The sequence below is a fragment of the Nesoenas mayeri genome (assembly GCF_963082525.1).
Source record: "Nesoenas mayeri genome assembly, chromosome: 14".
Lineage (NCBI taxonomy): Eukaryota > Metazoa > Chordata > Aves > Columbiformes > Columbidae > Nesoenas > Nesoenas mayeri.
Genome location: NC_137556.1, coordinates 8442426 through 8459092, shown reverse-complemented (window position 1 = coordinate 8459092; position 16667 = coordinate 8442426). Strand labels below are relative to the sequence as shown.

Sequence of the window (16667 nt, the reverse complement as noted above, 5' to 3'; positions counted from 1 at the left end):
ACCACTCCAGAGGATGCGCAGGGAAACCCACAGCTCCACACCATGGGAAATACACCCAGCAGCGCTTATGCTGTAATTTGGCTTATCACACTCATCACATCAGGTGTTTACATGTCACAGGCTGTATCAAGTTGCTTTCACCTGCAGAATACTAACTCGCATCCCATATCCGCATCCCCGGGAGCCTGGTACCCAGCCTGAGTTCACAGCCTCGAGTTTTGCCACCTTTTTTGCTGGTACATCCTAAACATCCTCAGCCTCCAGACCCAATACACTCTTCCCTCTCACTCAGCTCTGTGCTGAGACCAAGATCTCAGGAAGTAAAAGCAGGACAGTGACTGACACGATGCCACAACGTCACTGTGGCAGAGCTCAGCAGTTTTTCAGTTCCTTCCCTGTAACCCACAGGAACTGGCATGGGCTTGGTGTCAGACTTACCTTGAGTGCATCCAGGATTCGGCCATCATAGTCAATCACTACAGTGTCACCCTGTTCCCCTTTCAGGCCAGGAGGACCCTGCAATGGGGGACAAATCCTATTTAGATTTTGAAGTATCAGAGAAAAGCAGGTGGTAAGAAAGCAAAGACCTGACGCCCAAGTGTTTGGAGCATTATCACCTTACAACCACTATCAATTTAATAATTTTCTAGTCTTACAGCTGTAACTGTCATCCAGCCACATCTCAGAAGGCCATAAAACTGTGAAACTGAGAAGTGCATAGAAATCCTCATTTGATTACCCCTATTCACAGCTTCCCTCTTGCAAAAAAAGGGTCACAATGATAAGAAAATGGGACGTGACTGCATTTCCCAGAGCTATCTCCCATGGCAGCATCTGGTACCCACATAATGATTTGTTTTGAAATGCAGCGTCTCTATTTTCTAGCAGCAAACTGATGCTGGAGTGAGTGATTCAACCATGCACTGAGCACAAAGAGCTGGTGGGGAACAGCTCAGGTTGAGGCCAACACATGACTCCAAACCGAGAAAGAAAAACCCCATACGTCCATACCCGGGGTCCAATGGAGCCAATTCCTCCCTTCTCACCAGGTTCACCCTGAAAATCAAAATCACATTTTTGGTTCAAAGACACCAAGGAAAAGATAGGATATTTATCTTAAAAATACTGTTTGTTTTACCTTGGGTCCTGGCAAGCCATCTGTGCCGTTTTCCCCGCTGGGACCTGTGCTTCCTTTTTCTCCCTGAAAACAAGAGAATTTAGACAAATGCTATCCAGGTAGGATGGGGAGCAGATTTCTTTAAGTTCGAATTTTCTTGCTTTATTCTTTACTTTTATATACATGAGTGAGCAAAGCTCTGCTTTTAGCCTGAAATATGTCACGCTGCCTAGGTGCAAAAGGGGAAATTTTGAGATTAAATGAAGCTTTCAGGCTTAACAGTTTGTCTGAGGGTGCTGTTCAGCTGCAAAGTGAGCCCCAAAACCGCAGGGGCTGGAGAAGGCTCCTGCAGAGCTGCACCCCAAGTCTGGGCACTGCAAACCCACGTCCCAAACCCCAGCTCTGGGCCACCCCCAGCACCGCTGCCCCCTTGTCTTCTGCACGAGCAGCCTCTAAGTGACAATTCTCTGCCACAGTCAGCAAGTTGCATTTGCAAACTTCTGGGCAGAGCTACCATGGCAGAGGTACGTTATGCTTCTCTTTTCTCTTTTTTAGCTTTTTTCACATCAGGGAAGAAACATGTTTCTTAACTTGCCCCCAAAATGATACTGTGCCAAGAAATCAGATAGCAAAAGATGCTACCAAGCATGTACATTAGACAGGCACAGAGCACAACATACCTTAGGGCCCATAAGTCCTGGTTCCCCAGGGATCCCATCATCACCCTGATAAAATAAAATATAAAAAGTGAACTACAAAGAGCTTGTACACACTTATCATTAGGATCCAACTTGTCATTTCAACCCCACTGAGTGTTACACAGACCCGAGACCCACTCAGGTTTGGAGGAGGCCGGGAGAAAGCTGCAGCAAGGAGCCCAGGAGGCTCCAGTGTGGTCCCCTCCTCCCAACTCAGCCCCAGCTCTGCCCCCCCTGCTCCTGGGGAGGCGGGTGGGCATCTCCCAGGATTTGCTTACAGCAGGCTCTGGGGAACACGCTCCCCCACCTTTAATAGAAATTAGATATTTCATTCATTTATGCTTTTTGGGTCCCAAAGAGCTCCTGCAACCTGCCACCCATCCTCGTGGACTTCATGATGAGTCACCAGCATGCTCATCTGCCAGGAGATTTTCTTGTTTCCCTCATCATGCTTTGTTGTTCCCATGGATTAAAACCGCTGAAGAGGTTAACTTTACTGGCCAGTTACGAAATTTTTTTAAGCCAAGTTCCAGCCACGTCAGTTTTGAGGAAAAGCAGCAAGAGTGAAAGGGCAGTGATTTATCCACTGCTTGGTGGCACCACCAGAAGAAAACATGGAGAGCTCAGACATGTGAACCTCCCACAGTCTTCAACAGCCAAGCCAAGCAGCATGTCTGTCCTTAAGAGAGAGGCTGTTCCCAGGAGACCGAGGTGCTGCATGGCAATGCCCATCCCAGGAGCTTCAATCCCATCCCGCGGGCCCCTGGGCAGATAACACCCTCCAGGCGCTTCTCAGTTCAGCTTGAATTGTTGGTGTGAAAGGGCTCAAGACCTACTGCTTTGTTCGGCATTCGCTATTTTATTCTTTGTCTACTGGGCAGATGCGATTGCAGCTTCTGGTGGTAATGAAAACCAGGCTGCAGGCACAGCCATGCCTGTGCTCCGGGGTGGCATGGGGGAGAAACCATGGGGAAACACAAGGGCTCGGTATGGACAGCCATGGCCACGGCTTCTCCACTGGTCTCTGGCAACGGTTTCCCCAGTTGAGCACCGTGCAAAGTGGGAAAAAGAAAAATAATAAATAAAAATATCACCATTTTACCTTTTTCCCTTGGACACCGGGCTCACCCTTCAACAGCAACACACACAGAGGACAAAGAAGTTTAGAGATATAACAAAATAAGACTAATTGTATGGATAGTCAACATTAATCGTAAAATTAAAATACTTGGCTTGTGTTGATCGTCTTTATCCCCCATCCCAAAATGCACGAAGCACGTTCCCGCAGCACAATGGCCCCTCCACCCCCGCTGCAAGGGCAGTGGTTGTGATATTGAGCAGGTGACACATTCAGACTTTTGCAGCGCCAAGTCAATAGTTTCTGCGATACCTCAGAAATTTTGTATCTGATATATACAGATGAGTGCAAATCCAGTGCAAAAATATGTATTTTCATTTCCGCCCCACTTATCCAGCAATATTTCAAGAATCTGTGTTAAAATTATACAAATAAGAAATTACTTATTACCCACCTTTGGTCCTGGAGGTCCCCTGGCACCCTGTTGAATGTAAAAGTAGTTGGTATCCTTGTTTGGCAATAGAGTGTAACAGGATAAAAACATTTTCAGGAGTATTTTTATTCCCATTAAAAAACCAATGTGAGTGATAAATTCTCATTTTCCCTTACAAACAGAGCTGTAAGTTCTCTGTGCTCCCAGTAAACAATACTTTTTTATGGCTTGTGTATTCTATGTATAACAAGCACCTTTTTATCCAACCTAGACCTTAGTGAGTTGGAGTGACAATGTCAGGAGGCTTTGGAGGAGCAGAAGGGAGGATACAGGAGAAGCACATCCCTCCAAAGAGCCAATGGGACAAAGACCGGGCTCTTTTCTCCCCACTGGCACAGGTACCCCTAGACAAACATCCATTCTAGGGCATCTATAATTTTCATGTTTTTTTTTTCTCCATAGGCAACGACACAAAAATCACTTGCTGTGGAGAGCTAAAGGGTGATGTAAAGCGAGGGGAGCATGGGATATGCACACACAGGTGATGCTGAGCAGTACTAACCATGAGGCCATCCTCTCCTGGCTCGCCTTTGAAACCCTGCAAAAGTAAAAAGGGCAATATTGAAACTATTATCCCTCATTCTCCAAAATGCCCAGTTCAGTAGCATTGCGTTTCAGGCTATTTTTTTATTAAATACATCGCCAGCGATCTGGAGATTTGCAACAGGTTGTCTGAAGGCTACGCCTCAGGGAAGAGATCTCCTCCAGGCTCTCCAGGTATCAATCAGCAGCCGCAAATAGCGTGTTCCAAGTCCAGCTCGTTGCTCCAAATCTCAAGATGGGATGGCCTCCTCCTCTCTTGGCCCCATGCCCCAAAGCTTTGCCGTATGAGTGGCCACCAGAGCCCAACTGCTGGTTCGGGCTGGGGACTCAGCACCTGGGGTGGCAGGACTGGGGAAGGGGACACCCTTGACCCTCCTCTCCCTCTCTGGGCATGTGTTTGATGTGCATCTTGCGTCCTTACAGGGGGGCCCGAAGGTCCTCTTGGGCCATCTTTTCCCGTGTCACCGGGAGGCCCCCGGGCACCTGGGGGTCCTGGTGGACCAGGGGGGCCAGTGGCTCCATCTCGACCTTGGTCACCCTAGAAGAAGTTCACACAGACATGATGAAATGAAGCAGCACTGGCTATATGGTGCCCGCGACACATGCACTGCATCCCTGGGCCATCAGCACCACTCTCCCAAAGGGATTTAATTACAACTGCCAGCTGGGAAGGTTGGAAGCTCATGGCTGCTTTGCACCCTTTGGTTCTGGTTCCTTAAGCAGGACTTTGCTCAATGCCTTCCAACAAGGTTTTATCTCATTAATTCCTTGCCCATCAACTGTCTGCATGGAAACCACCAATTTGACAGTACCCAAAGACAAACCAGACCAAACAGCATGCTGGCGCAGAGCATGCACACACTTCCATAGCTTAGTGCACCACACCAAAAAACCCACAAAAAACCAAAAACGTAGCCCTTAGTATCCTTTAAAATCAGACAAGGTCATATATTAACATCCAGCGTAGCTTGCAACCAGTATTGCTTGGATGCAAAGAGAAAAGCAGCAGCTGTATCTCCGTGGGACTGTGAAGGTTTGGTGGGTGCCCGTGGGGCTTCACCACCCAGTTACCGGCTCCCGACCCACCGCAGCCCAGCCCCGGGGCCATGGCCGGGCACATCCATGCAGCTGCACAATGGAAAAACCCCACAAAAAGGCCGTCTCGTAAATCTTTTAGCAACATCTGGAAGGGTTACCACTGAGGCAGTACGAGGACTGTATTTAATATGTGGTCCACCCTCAAATCAGGGACAAGTGTGGGATTTTCAGAAGTCCTTAAGTGACTTAGCAGCACAAATCCCACGGCCTTTCAACAAGATCTGTGCTCCTTAATCACTTACATAGTTAAAAAAAAAATCCCATTGGAAATGCTGGACACTGCATCCAATTGTGTCAAGAGTCTCCTACCAAATTTTGCCTAATTAAAATGTCACGTTTAGAGTATGAGGATTTAGACAAATCTAGTTTTAATGCATTTTATTTTGCAGTACCAGTGCTGCTCATATCAACACTAATAGGACTTTGCTGCTTGATCCCCACTTCCCACAAGTGGCCCCTAAACTTCTATGTCTCCTTTGACAAAACTCCCCCTAAATTCCAATGAGGTTTCAATCAAGTGCGCTCCCAACAATAACCTCTGAATGCAGTCACAACAGTGACAATTTAAAATAGCAAAAGTGCACTACCAGCCAGAAAGAAGAAACAAAAGCAACTCAAAGAATCACAGCAAACCAACAGCAGCAGATCAAACACATCTACCTTGAGCACTCGTCGGCTAAAGACAAGCTGATCATTAGCCAGAAATCCGTGATTGAGCCGGGGAAAAACCATCTAGCCAGGTAAAGTGGGAGGCAGAGGAGGAAAGAGCAAGAATTTAAGATGAAAGCACAGCAGAAGAATGACTTTTAAAGGCTGTAACAATATGTAACATTTTTTCTTCAATAATTAATTGGATGCACAAGGATTAAATAATCTAGGTAGCCATCAGTGATTGTTTCAACATTCTGGATACACTAGAGCTTGGTGAGCAGTAAACAGACAGAGGAAAACAAGTATCTTTTCATTAGTTCACTGCACAATAGGACATTCAAAGCAGCTGGGGTACAGAAGATCCCTCTACTGCAGAGCTTTCTGCAGAATGAAGAGCAGTATTCCAGTAAAGCCCACAGGGGATATATCCCAGCATTTCTCCCGAGACCATTTTTTTGGGTAGTTTTTTGGTTTGGTTTTTTTTTAGAGACTAAAATGAATACCGATGTATTCCCGCGCCTGCAAAACGCAGATAAATCTCTCAGATTTATATGATGCAAAAACAATGTGTTCAGACCATGTCAGTAGTCATTGCTATTGTCTTTTAGCCTTTCCACATATCTATCTAGGGAGAAGCAGTAAGACATTTCCTTTCTCAGAATACTGTGTCTCCCTTTCCCCTGTCCACCCCATCCCTGTGCGCGTCCCTGGGAGAACCAAAAGGATGGAGCGAAACCACGAGAAGCCCCACAGGAACACCCAGCACATCCTCCATGAGGATTTTGGAAGTTTTCTAAGGAACAAACCACTTGTTCAAATCGCCCAGGGAGCTTTTAAATCTTTTACACAAAGAACAGATAATCCCAAAACTCAGTTTTATGGTAAATATTGCATAGACAAGCCCACCTCCCACCCAGTCTCCCAGTCCAGGCTTAGCAGCAGGCACGCACAGGTACATTGAACTCAGATGTTTTAACACAGTCATGTTGGAAAGGGAGGGAAAAGCAAAGTCAGACAGAACAAAACTAATCAACGCTGGAAAATAAACCCCCCCTTAAGGATTTTTTTTTCAAGCTGTAGAGAGTCTTTAGCTCAGCCCTCACTTAAATACACCCATTTTGGGGAAGGAACAATGCTGAAATCCTGAGATTTTAAAAACCCAAGATGATGCCACATTGAAATTAATGGGGACACGGAGCCTTTGTGCTTGGCCAGGCTCTCCAGATACTACAGAAACCACCAAAAAAGCTCTACTGAGAGCAAAAGTTTTTGTGGTAGACCCAAAGGGCCTAGTTTTATGGCTTCTTATGTGCATGAAGATACACAAGAGCACTGAGTGGGATTTTCAGAAAAGCCCAAGGAACCGGGCAGGAACTGAAACTTTTTTCTTATCCCTCAGCTTGCTGAGCACCATCCAAGTCAAAACCTCCCAAGGGCAGCGCTCTCTATTTTGATGTGAAATGACAATTTGCATCTGCTCTGTGGCCAAACACACCATATCCCAACACCAAATCCAGCCACCACACATTTAATTTGAAACAATCTCTGTTACAGATGAGTTTGTGAAAGGTGAACAGCATTGAGGTGAACAGCTATTGAATACAGAGGCACCATCTCTGGCCCAAAAATGCCCAGGTCAGAGATAACCAGGCTCCAGGAGAGCTGTGAGGTGTATTGGAATTACACGTTCCTGCTCCACGTTTACACTCCTGAAGCATCTAGTGATGGGACACTGAGCTAACTGGCCTTTGGGTCTGACCCTGTGTAGCAGTAGAGCCTTAGGGCACAGAAACCTTGAGCACTGGCAATTTCCAGCTTTAGAGCACTCGATTTAACCATTTCAACATAAGGCTTCAAAATAAGAAGTAAAGGTAAAATACAATATCCATACATCTGTTGGCCGTGAGCTCTCCAGGACACCTTCTGTGCCGAGCTTTCGTCTGCAATGTGAGCTTGGCAAGCACTTATTTATCTTCTTGCAAAAAGAGTGAAAAAGTGCTATTTTTTCTACCCGCAGCCTGAATTCCAGCCTGTAGCCACGAGCCAGTTCAGCCACACAGCCGGCCAGCATTTGCCCCCGGTGGCTCAGGATACAGGTGCGGATGTTACTGGTGCCATCTCCATTGGCACTGGCCGCTGAGCAGGAACTGCTGCACAGGCCACTGACGAGAACGTTTCTCTCACAAACTGAAGCCCCTTTTCTCTCTTGAGCAAACCTGGCACTGCTGCCACACACGCTGTGCAGCCACTAGCCCAGGATGTGCAGAAATCTATCAGTCCCACCATTTGTCTAAACCTCTGAATTGTCAGTAAGAACAGGATCACCTGACCTCAGGTAATAAATTCAGAGTGGTCATCCCAGTGCCAGCTCAGGGAGCAAGCCCGGCTTATAAAACCAGTCCTTTTCAGAGATGTAGCAACATGTTTGATTTTAAGAGAGAAACAGAAGCAAAAATATCAGGGCACAGCAGACCCAGCCTTGGCAGCATCCTGCTTCAACTTCCTCCCCAGAGCCGAGACAATCTGCTCTTGTTTTCTCCCTGTAAATACACTTACATGCATTTTGTCAGTATATTTGAGCATGTTTATTCTCCGTCCTGGTTAGGCAAGGCTGTGCAAAAGCTTTCCTGATGCCATTTGCAAGCACTAGCGTTCAGTGTCTAAGACAACCTGATGTAAATGCCTTCCTCAGCCTTCCAAAGTCACCCTCCAGTATCTGCATTAGGCACACTCACACATGCAGTAATCTCTTTTTTTTGTCCACACTGATGGCAAGTGTTGATTAGAGACAGAAAGAGAAGCAGCGCAGACACAAACATATTCAGCAGCTAATCCTTAATTGCCTTCATCTCACTTCCACTGCAGACAGTCCCTCCAAAGCCGCCCCAAGCATTATTCTCTTTTAATCCATCATTCCTAATGATAATATTTGTGTTCACTGACACACGCTATTCCCGCTTGAGCTCTCATAGACACACACATTTACGAGGGAGTCAGCACTGGATATATTCCTAGCTATTTATCCTCCCATTGATGCGATGACTTGCTGCAGCACATCTTTCAAAGTCAACACTGAAACCTGAGGAAGACGATAGATTAAATTAAGAAATAAAAAATAATCTGGCCCAGATAGTGTTGAGATGTTTCGCATCCAATCCACAACCCTGACTGTCTGGAGACACAAAGGAAGCTATTTTCAAAGCCAGGCACCAGTCGTTACACCTACTTGCACATGACTCTGCCAGGCCTGGTTCTCCCCTTTTCCTCCCAGATTGTTTCTGAGCCTTTTCCTTACTCTTGTGCAAAAAGACATAAATCTAAAAGTAAAGTGAAATCTGGACAAATGCAGATCAGGAGAAAAAAAAAGCACATATTTTTATTGGTAGATTAAAACATAGGACAAGTGTTACCTTGGGAAGTGGCACCTGCCCCTGTGACTCCAGATGGAACCTGAGCATCTCCTGCAGCACAAACAGGAGCCATGGCAGGAGGTGGGATCCCCCGTTATCCAGCAGCAGAGACCAGAGGCTTTGCAGCCTGAGCATCTCCTCTGGCATCACCCGAGTCCCAGCCCTGAAGTCACTCACAGCCCCAGACAAGGAGTGAAAACTCACACCCACGTGCTGCTGAATCACTTCTTAAAGCCTCTTTTGAGAGTGTGGGTGGGCACTTAGACAAGGTTGAGACCTTATGCTGAGCCCCTCCTCAGCCACGCAGGGCATAAATCTATTGGGGAACCTTCAGGGGCTCTCGGAGTCTGAGGGTGGCAGCAGAGCAGCAATTGGGAGCTGCTTCAGAAAATGACACCAACTTCAAAAAGTGATTGAACAGCCCCCAAGGGAAAAAAGAAAAATGACTCTGAGGCATCTCTGCCTGGTTAACTACTGAGGTCCTGCCTGCGTTTCCTGCAACTGTATCTAAACCTACTAGCTGATTCTTGGGTACCAGCTCTGAACCTGGGCTCTGCACAGGGCCCATACGCCAACATCCCAGTTCCAGCACCCCGCATCGCGGGGTTTCCAGCAGATGCCTATAACCCATGACCAACTGCACCTCGGAAATACCGCAGACCTCACAGTGAGCTGTCCCATCTCACCCACAACATGGGAGACTTGGTGTTACTGCTGCCATCACCAAAACAGTTTTCCTTCATCATACAGTTACTTTAAACCCTTTATTTTCCATCAAAGGCAGCCTATGCTCCCAGATGGTTTGCTCAGCAAGAGAGGAAGAACTTTCCATCCTGCAGAACACCGTGCTGGGCCCTTTCTTGGGACACCAGGTCATACCACTGCGTACTGGTGCTCTGATGCCAACAAATAAAGACTACAGCTTCAAGAGAAACACTGAGTCTGTCTCTGACATTAGAAGAGGGAATTTGGGATGGAAAAGTGTAGCGAAAGTGAAACCCTTCATGAGGTACCTCAAGGTCTTCCACTCTTGTTTCCCCATGGTCAAAGTTAGAAAAAACACCACCAAAAAGAGCTCCAATGGCAAAATGAAACATTTCCAGAACTGTTACCACACCTCAGTTTACAGAGACAAAGCTGCACAAAGCCTTGTTTTGTGCAGTAACCAAACCCAACAAGACCGTAGAATAAAGCGTACCATTACTTACCCTTGGGCCGATGTCCCCTGCTTCACCCTGTGTGTCAGGCAAAACAGCAAGGGTCAGTATTGGAGTTCAAATTTCAACCGTGAAGGACCAAGTGCAGGGTCAGCTGGACATGGGAACGGCACACGAGGAAAGTGGGAAAAGTCCTATTGCTTAATGTATTTAAAACAAATGAGGAGAAGGGCTCAAGACAACACAATAGGGAATGATTCTGCCCTGGCAGGCAACGAAACAGAGAATAAATCAGAAATAGTGGATTGTTTCCAACTTTCCTAGCAACTGCTTATGTCTTATCCATGAAGGATTAACATCACTTTCAGTACAGTAATGACCTTCTTTGGCTGCTCTGATTTCATGGGAGGATGTCATGCGAACACAAAGTGATGGAGCCCACAACCTTGCTCTTTGAGGAGAGCAAGAAGAGAGTTGTATGCCACTCTCCTATCCCTTAAGGGGTTACCAGGAACCCTGCAGCATGGATGAGCATTAAGGCCATACTTATTCCTCCTACATCTTTGCAAATTCTTTCTGCCCTCCTATTACCAGGGTTTATTCAAAAGCCACCCAAGAACCTGCTGCCATGTTTCTACATCCCAACAAAATCCAGTGGTAATGTTCATGCTGACATACTGGGGTAACCTGAACATGAGAGAATTACAGCAGGAGGAGGACATACAGTTGCATCGTCAAAAGCCACATGTTAATGCAGTCTTTACCTTTTCCCCTTTTGGTCCTGGAGGTCCCTGGAAATACATAAGAAGGATCCGAGTTAAGAAACAGCAGAATCATCAATGCACACAGCATCCAAACCAAGGAGACAGCATTTGTCAGTTCGCAAGCCTAAGCCACATTTGCTATTATTTTAAGTTATGCACTGCTTCACATGAGCAGCATGCTACTGAAAAGCACCAACAGGGTCCTGCCTGCTCTTACCAGGACAGAGGACCGGATAAGGACCGGGGCAGGGCAGGCAGCGTGACAGCTGCTCGCAAGCACGTGACTCTAAGTCAATGCAAGAGATTTCTTGAAGTATTAAATCACTTATAGAAAAACACATGCTTAGCATATCCTTACAACAATTATACATCTGTTTGAAATAAACAGGGAGGATGGGCTGCTTTCTTTAGTCTATTTGCTGAAGACGTAAGTCATCTTTCCTGCAAGCAGCTTTCTGTACAACAGGCAGGCAGAGACATGCTGCAGCCCCAAAAAGAACCGCAGAGCCATGCTTTGATGTGTCTGCTCCGCGCCCTCCTTCCAGCACTGAAAAATTCTTGGGGTTCAGCCCAATTCACGGCGTTTGCCGAAGCAGGACCTGGTGGGGTGCAGCGGCGGGAAGTCAGCAAGAGAGGCTGACAGCGGCAGCATCTGCATCCCCACGCAGCATCCCTCCTGCTGTTAATTTGGCTCTAAGCGAGACAGCTGGCCCCTTGCTCCCATGGAAAAGACCATGAACAGTCTGGTTTCAGTTGGGACATTTGGTAAGTTTGCTCTTTCACTGAGATTTTCCCTGCCTGTCACGAAGAGGTCTCGCTCCTGCCCGGTGCGCACACACAACTCGCAGCCGTTGGCAGCCACGTGCCTGCCGAGGGCAGCGGGTGCAGGACTGTGCTGCGGGGCTTGGCGCTGCTCTTCCATCACGGGGTTTTGCTAATCCAAAGCCGAGCCCTGAGCACAGACCAGTGAGCTGGTCTTCCTATTCCTTGGGATTAATTTTTCTAATGCTTTATGTCTAGGTGTCTTTTCATTCGCGTTTGTCATCTGCAGGGGTAGGATTGCTACAGCAATGTACACCTATAACCAAACACTTCCTAATTGGCTAGAAATAAGTATCTGCAATAACTTTTAGATTGCAAAGACTGAATGACTTTTACCTACTTTGAAAATCACAGTTGGTTTAGGAGAAGAGTTTGAAAAGATTTCAAATGGTGCCCTCTAGTGAATGTGGTGGAATAGAGTGGGTTTGGGATAAAAATACAGAGCTGAGGAGAAAAGAGTGGAGCACCTGAGTACCTAAAGGGCTTCCCAGTAAAAATAGAGTCAAGCAAATGAACCCAGTTTGGGAACAATAATTTTTATGATACCACTTTGTAGTGCCAGGAGCACATGATCAAGGTCACTGAAACTTTGCTTATTCCCAGGTGCTACTGGAGTTTGTTTCCCAAATTTGGGCTGCAGCCCATCTGCAAAGTCTGCACTAGCCGAGCTGGCACAGGATGGGGAGAAGCGGCAGAGATGGGCTGACAGCTAAAGAAAAGCTCAGCTCTAGCTGTGCCAGCCAGCTCTGGCTCAGAGTTTGAACTTGCACATGTTACAGACCACTGAATAGTTTTCTAAATGCAATTTTATCTCCTAGACAGTTATATATGTAGTAACAGATGAGTAACACTTGAGATTCTGCCTATTTACTGCAAAGCAGCATGAATAAAGACATGCTATGTTTGGCACTCAGTACTACTTACTGGTTTGCCATCCAAACCAAGAGGGCCCTGAAAAGGGAAGGAAAAGACAATATTATTAAAAAAAAAATTAAAAGCAATTTACGAATATAGCAATATCAGCCATGCTCTTTAGAGAGGTTCTGCTTACATATAGTGCAATCTTTGGCTATGTTACTTATATACTAATTCTTCATCCATGCAATCCAGCAGAAAGGTTTCACAGAAGTAGAGTAAGAGGCATCAAGCATTTTGCAGAGTATGAAGGAGCATGAGAGAAAGCAACAGGATTAGGGACAGGGTGACACTGCTCTGGCACAGCTCTTGGGACTCCTTGAGGTTTTTAAAGACTCTAAAAGAGCAGTAAAACATACAGAAATAATTTTGTGCAGCCATAAAATGGATCTTGTGTAATGGCACTACCTCTGTTTCTGTCGCTATGGCTATGAATCAAATCTTTTCTCTTTTGAAAGTGACAGAATGCGTCAAACTGGACGAGGAATCTTCACCTTTAAATGTATCCAGGCTAGATATGAGGAAGAAATTTTTGACCCTGAGGGTGGTGAGAGCCTGGCCCAGGTTGCCCAGAGAGGTGGTGGATGAACCATCCCTGGAGACATCCCAGGCCAGGCTGGACGGGGCTCTGAGCAACCTGAGCTGGTGAAGATGTCCCTGCTCATGGCAGGGGTGGCACTGGATGAGCTTGGAAGGTCCCTTCTAACCCCAAATATCCTATGATTCTGTGCCCGATATTAGTTAAACTGAGCAGATCCCAGGAGCGATAAACATCAACCCCAGATCTGAAACATCTGTTTTCTCAAAAGAACTTGCTGAAACTCTCCTGTTTTATCTAAGATGTGGGGATCAGCCATCACCCTCAGTCCACACTGGTAAGTCTCAATGGTGGGATGGGGTGTCTCACTATGAAGGAAAAAGGGGGGCATCTGCCCCTACGTGCCTTGCTCATCTGCAGTGATATAAACCTGGAAGCACACTTGTGTCTGCAGGACCAAGCATTTGGTTTCCCCAGGTCCTCCCTTTCTAGGGTTGCTGCAGGAGTGCATTGTAAATCAGCAAGGTAAATAGTTATTTCCCCACCATTTCTAGCATGTGAGCCCTTAATTAATGTGACACACTGAGCATATTGGGCCATAGGAAACCTTGATTTTGAGAAAGGATACATGTGGGGAGAGGAAGATCTAAGGCCCACAAACATGGCCAAAGCTGCCCCTGCTGCCAGCTGGAGCACTTGGGGATGAAAAGATGCAGTTCAAAACCCAACAGCTGCGATAAATCCCAGAAGTGCACTTCCACACCATCCACAACCTACTGCCCAAGAACTTACAACCTTTCCTCATTTAAACCCGAAGGCGCTCAGCCCTGCAAAATATTCCTGAAGAAATATGGCATGATGGCTGCAAGTCCACCAAGCCCTTGCACACCCACTTGCACCTCCAGATTTCCAACAGGCACTTTATGTGCTTCGCTGGGTGAGGATCCGCTCCAGAGGGAGCCATGGGTGCTGCATCCCTACCACAAAGCCTGATTCAGCGCTACAGCACGGCCGGCTGCTCCCAGCATCGCCAACCCAGCCCAGCCCTGCTCTCCTCACTGCCCACTGCAAGTTCAAGGGCTACACTTCCAAAATGGTACCTTGGGATCAGCACCCGCTCCCCCTCCTACATCTTGCCCTGTATGACCACACGTGTGCGGCACCCGCGCATCCTCCTGGCTCCTTCTGCAGATGTGCTGGGCTGAAACATCTTCCCATGTCACAGCCCTCTAAACCTGGAGGACCTACCAAAGCAAATGTAATCTGGACCATCATATAACACAACAATAAAGGGTCAAAGTTTTCAATATCTCATAGGGAACCAATTAAAGTGAAGTTTTTTCCAGTTCAGCGTAAATCTGTAATGGTGAAACTGAGCAAAAAAGAGAAAGGTGTGAGAGAAGCCAAAGGGCTGCATTAAAAATAGCATTCTTCTAGCTCACAGGTCTGGCCATCGGTAAGACATAAATCAGACTATAGAGACTGTAGTGACGTGGCTTGGAATACAAAACCTGCTCTTAGAATATGGAACTACACAGCTCTGTTAGGAAAAAAAGAGGTAAATCCAGGCTGCTGAATCCTGGGCAGGGCATCAGTACCTGTGTTGTAAGGACTAGGGGACCCTGTACCAGAGATGTTCACCCCAAAATAAATGGGGATTCCTCTACATGTGAGTTACCTGAAGTGGCCAAACATAGGTTATATTGTTCACATGATGTGTATCATTTCTCATAAGGAATTACCAGTACGCAACCGCTACATAGTGTTAATGGAAAATACAAATGCAAAGGCTTGTAGGTTACAACCAAACTACTACTACTTCCCCTGACAGCCCCTCCACACTGTATCTCACTTCAATTGCTTACATTATAACACCTGGGAAAGGCATCTGGTCCATGGAGCTTCTTTCCTGAAACTATCATTATTTGAGATGGTTCACCTGAAGTTCCCAAGGCAGCTCTCTGACTTCCAGAGGACAAGACGTGGGACCTGAGCAGAGAACTCGCAGCAATTCAACTTCTTTGAGGAGTCCCACAGTTTTTTTTTTTAATTTAAATTTACAATACCAATTCATCAGCTTCTAGCTATTCTTGTATCAGTCCACAAAGAGACATCCAGAAGGAAAAACAATGGCCTATTCACAGGATGGATGTTTGAGGAAAAGCATTTAATGCTTGAGAGAAACAATATCCATTGGGCTTTCAAAAGGGCTCTTGGCTGCTGAATGGACAAGACTAACTCAGACTTTTAAATACTTTGTTAGTCTGGGCTGGATATTTAATTGACTCTGCTCTACCTGCCCAGCCAAATGTCTGCCTGGGCAAAGGGTTTCCAAAAGCAGCCAAAGGACTGAATGTGTAAAGCAGAAGACAGCATCTGAAATCCGGGCTCACTGAAGTGATTGCCTGCAACTTTCAGGAGAACCCATGTGTTGAGATTATTATTGCCTTTTACTGTAATTCTGCTCCATGTCATTTCAAAGATGCAGGAATCTTTGGTTTATTTGACAACTAAGGAACAGGAAAACAACACGCAATCCCCTACTCCCCAAGTCAAAACCCACCTCTATAGAAGTTATCATTTTGGGAGGACAAAAATCACTTCAATTTAAACGACCAGCATAAAGTGTAACAAAAAGGTGATTTTTCTGGACACCCCATTACAGGGCTCAAGTAAGAGAAAGCATCGCAGTGGCTTCACACTGTGCTTTTTTTTCCCCAGGGATAAGTTTCACTCATGCCTTTGCCCACACTCAATTACAAGCCTTACGCTCTGAATCACACACATAGTGATTGCACTTCACATAATTAAATGCTCACTACATCAAGAGGGGATGAAATTTATATCTATGATAAACCTGATGGTTTAAGTAGAGAGAAAAAAACAAGAAAAATCACTCAACTTCCCCCTGAAACACGGTTTTGACCAAAAGCATAGCGGCGCAGCCCATCAATCCCAGGTGCTTTGAGGAAGACAACACTGATGTGGTCTCAGCCGACATCGTTCGGTGGATGTCAAAGCCCAGACCTAGCTGTAATCAACTCAGATCTCACTTTCTGACCATGCACCAGTAAGGACCACCTGTGTGTGGTGCTGGGCCACATCTGAAGAGAGGAAACATTGCTATCACTTCAATAAAGCAAATACATCCAGAAATTCTGGCTGGAGGTCTCAGGTTGCCAGGGTGGGAGGAGCTGTGTTAGTGGGGAGAGCTGGCAACACGGGGCAGAGCTAAGTGGTAATTGCAGTTACTCGCCCTCAATTTACCCCTCACAAACAGTAATATAAGCGTATGATGTTCCTGCGGGTATAATGACCCAAACCACGGGGCATCCCCACTGCCATCACCTGGGTGACACAGGCCAGATAAGACCCTGGGGCTG

General features: G+C 46.4%; 1 protein-coding gene across 1 annotated transcript in view; it reads right to left on the bottom strand.

The window, feature by feature from the left end:
* The window catches only part of COL23A1 (collagen type XXIII alpha 1 chain), a gene marked incomplete at its 5' end in the record, with an annotated part of 181772 nt that overhangs the window by 10948 nt on the left and 154157 nt on the right, over positions 1 to 16667 (bottom strand). Inside the window, 12 exon segments of the mRNA XM_080353326.1 lie at positions 439 to 516; positions 1012 to 1056; positions 1139 to 1201; positions 1798 to 1842; positions 2918 to 2944; positions 3348 to 3374; positions 3889 to 3924; positions 4351 to 4467; positions 5688 to 5759; positions 10297 to 10323; positions 11010 to 11036; positions 12756 to 12782. Of these exon segments, the coding sequence (XP_080209452.1) occupies positions 439 to 516; positions 1012 to 1056; positions 1139 to 1201; positions 1798 to 1842; positions 2918 to 2944; positions 3348 to 3374; positions 3889 to 3924; positions 4351 to 4467; positions 5688 to 5759; positions 10297 to 10323; positions 11010 to 11036; positions 12756 to 12782 (591 nt within the window).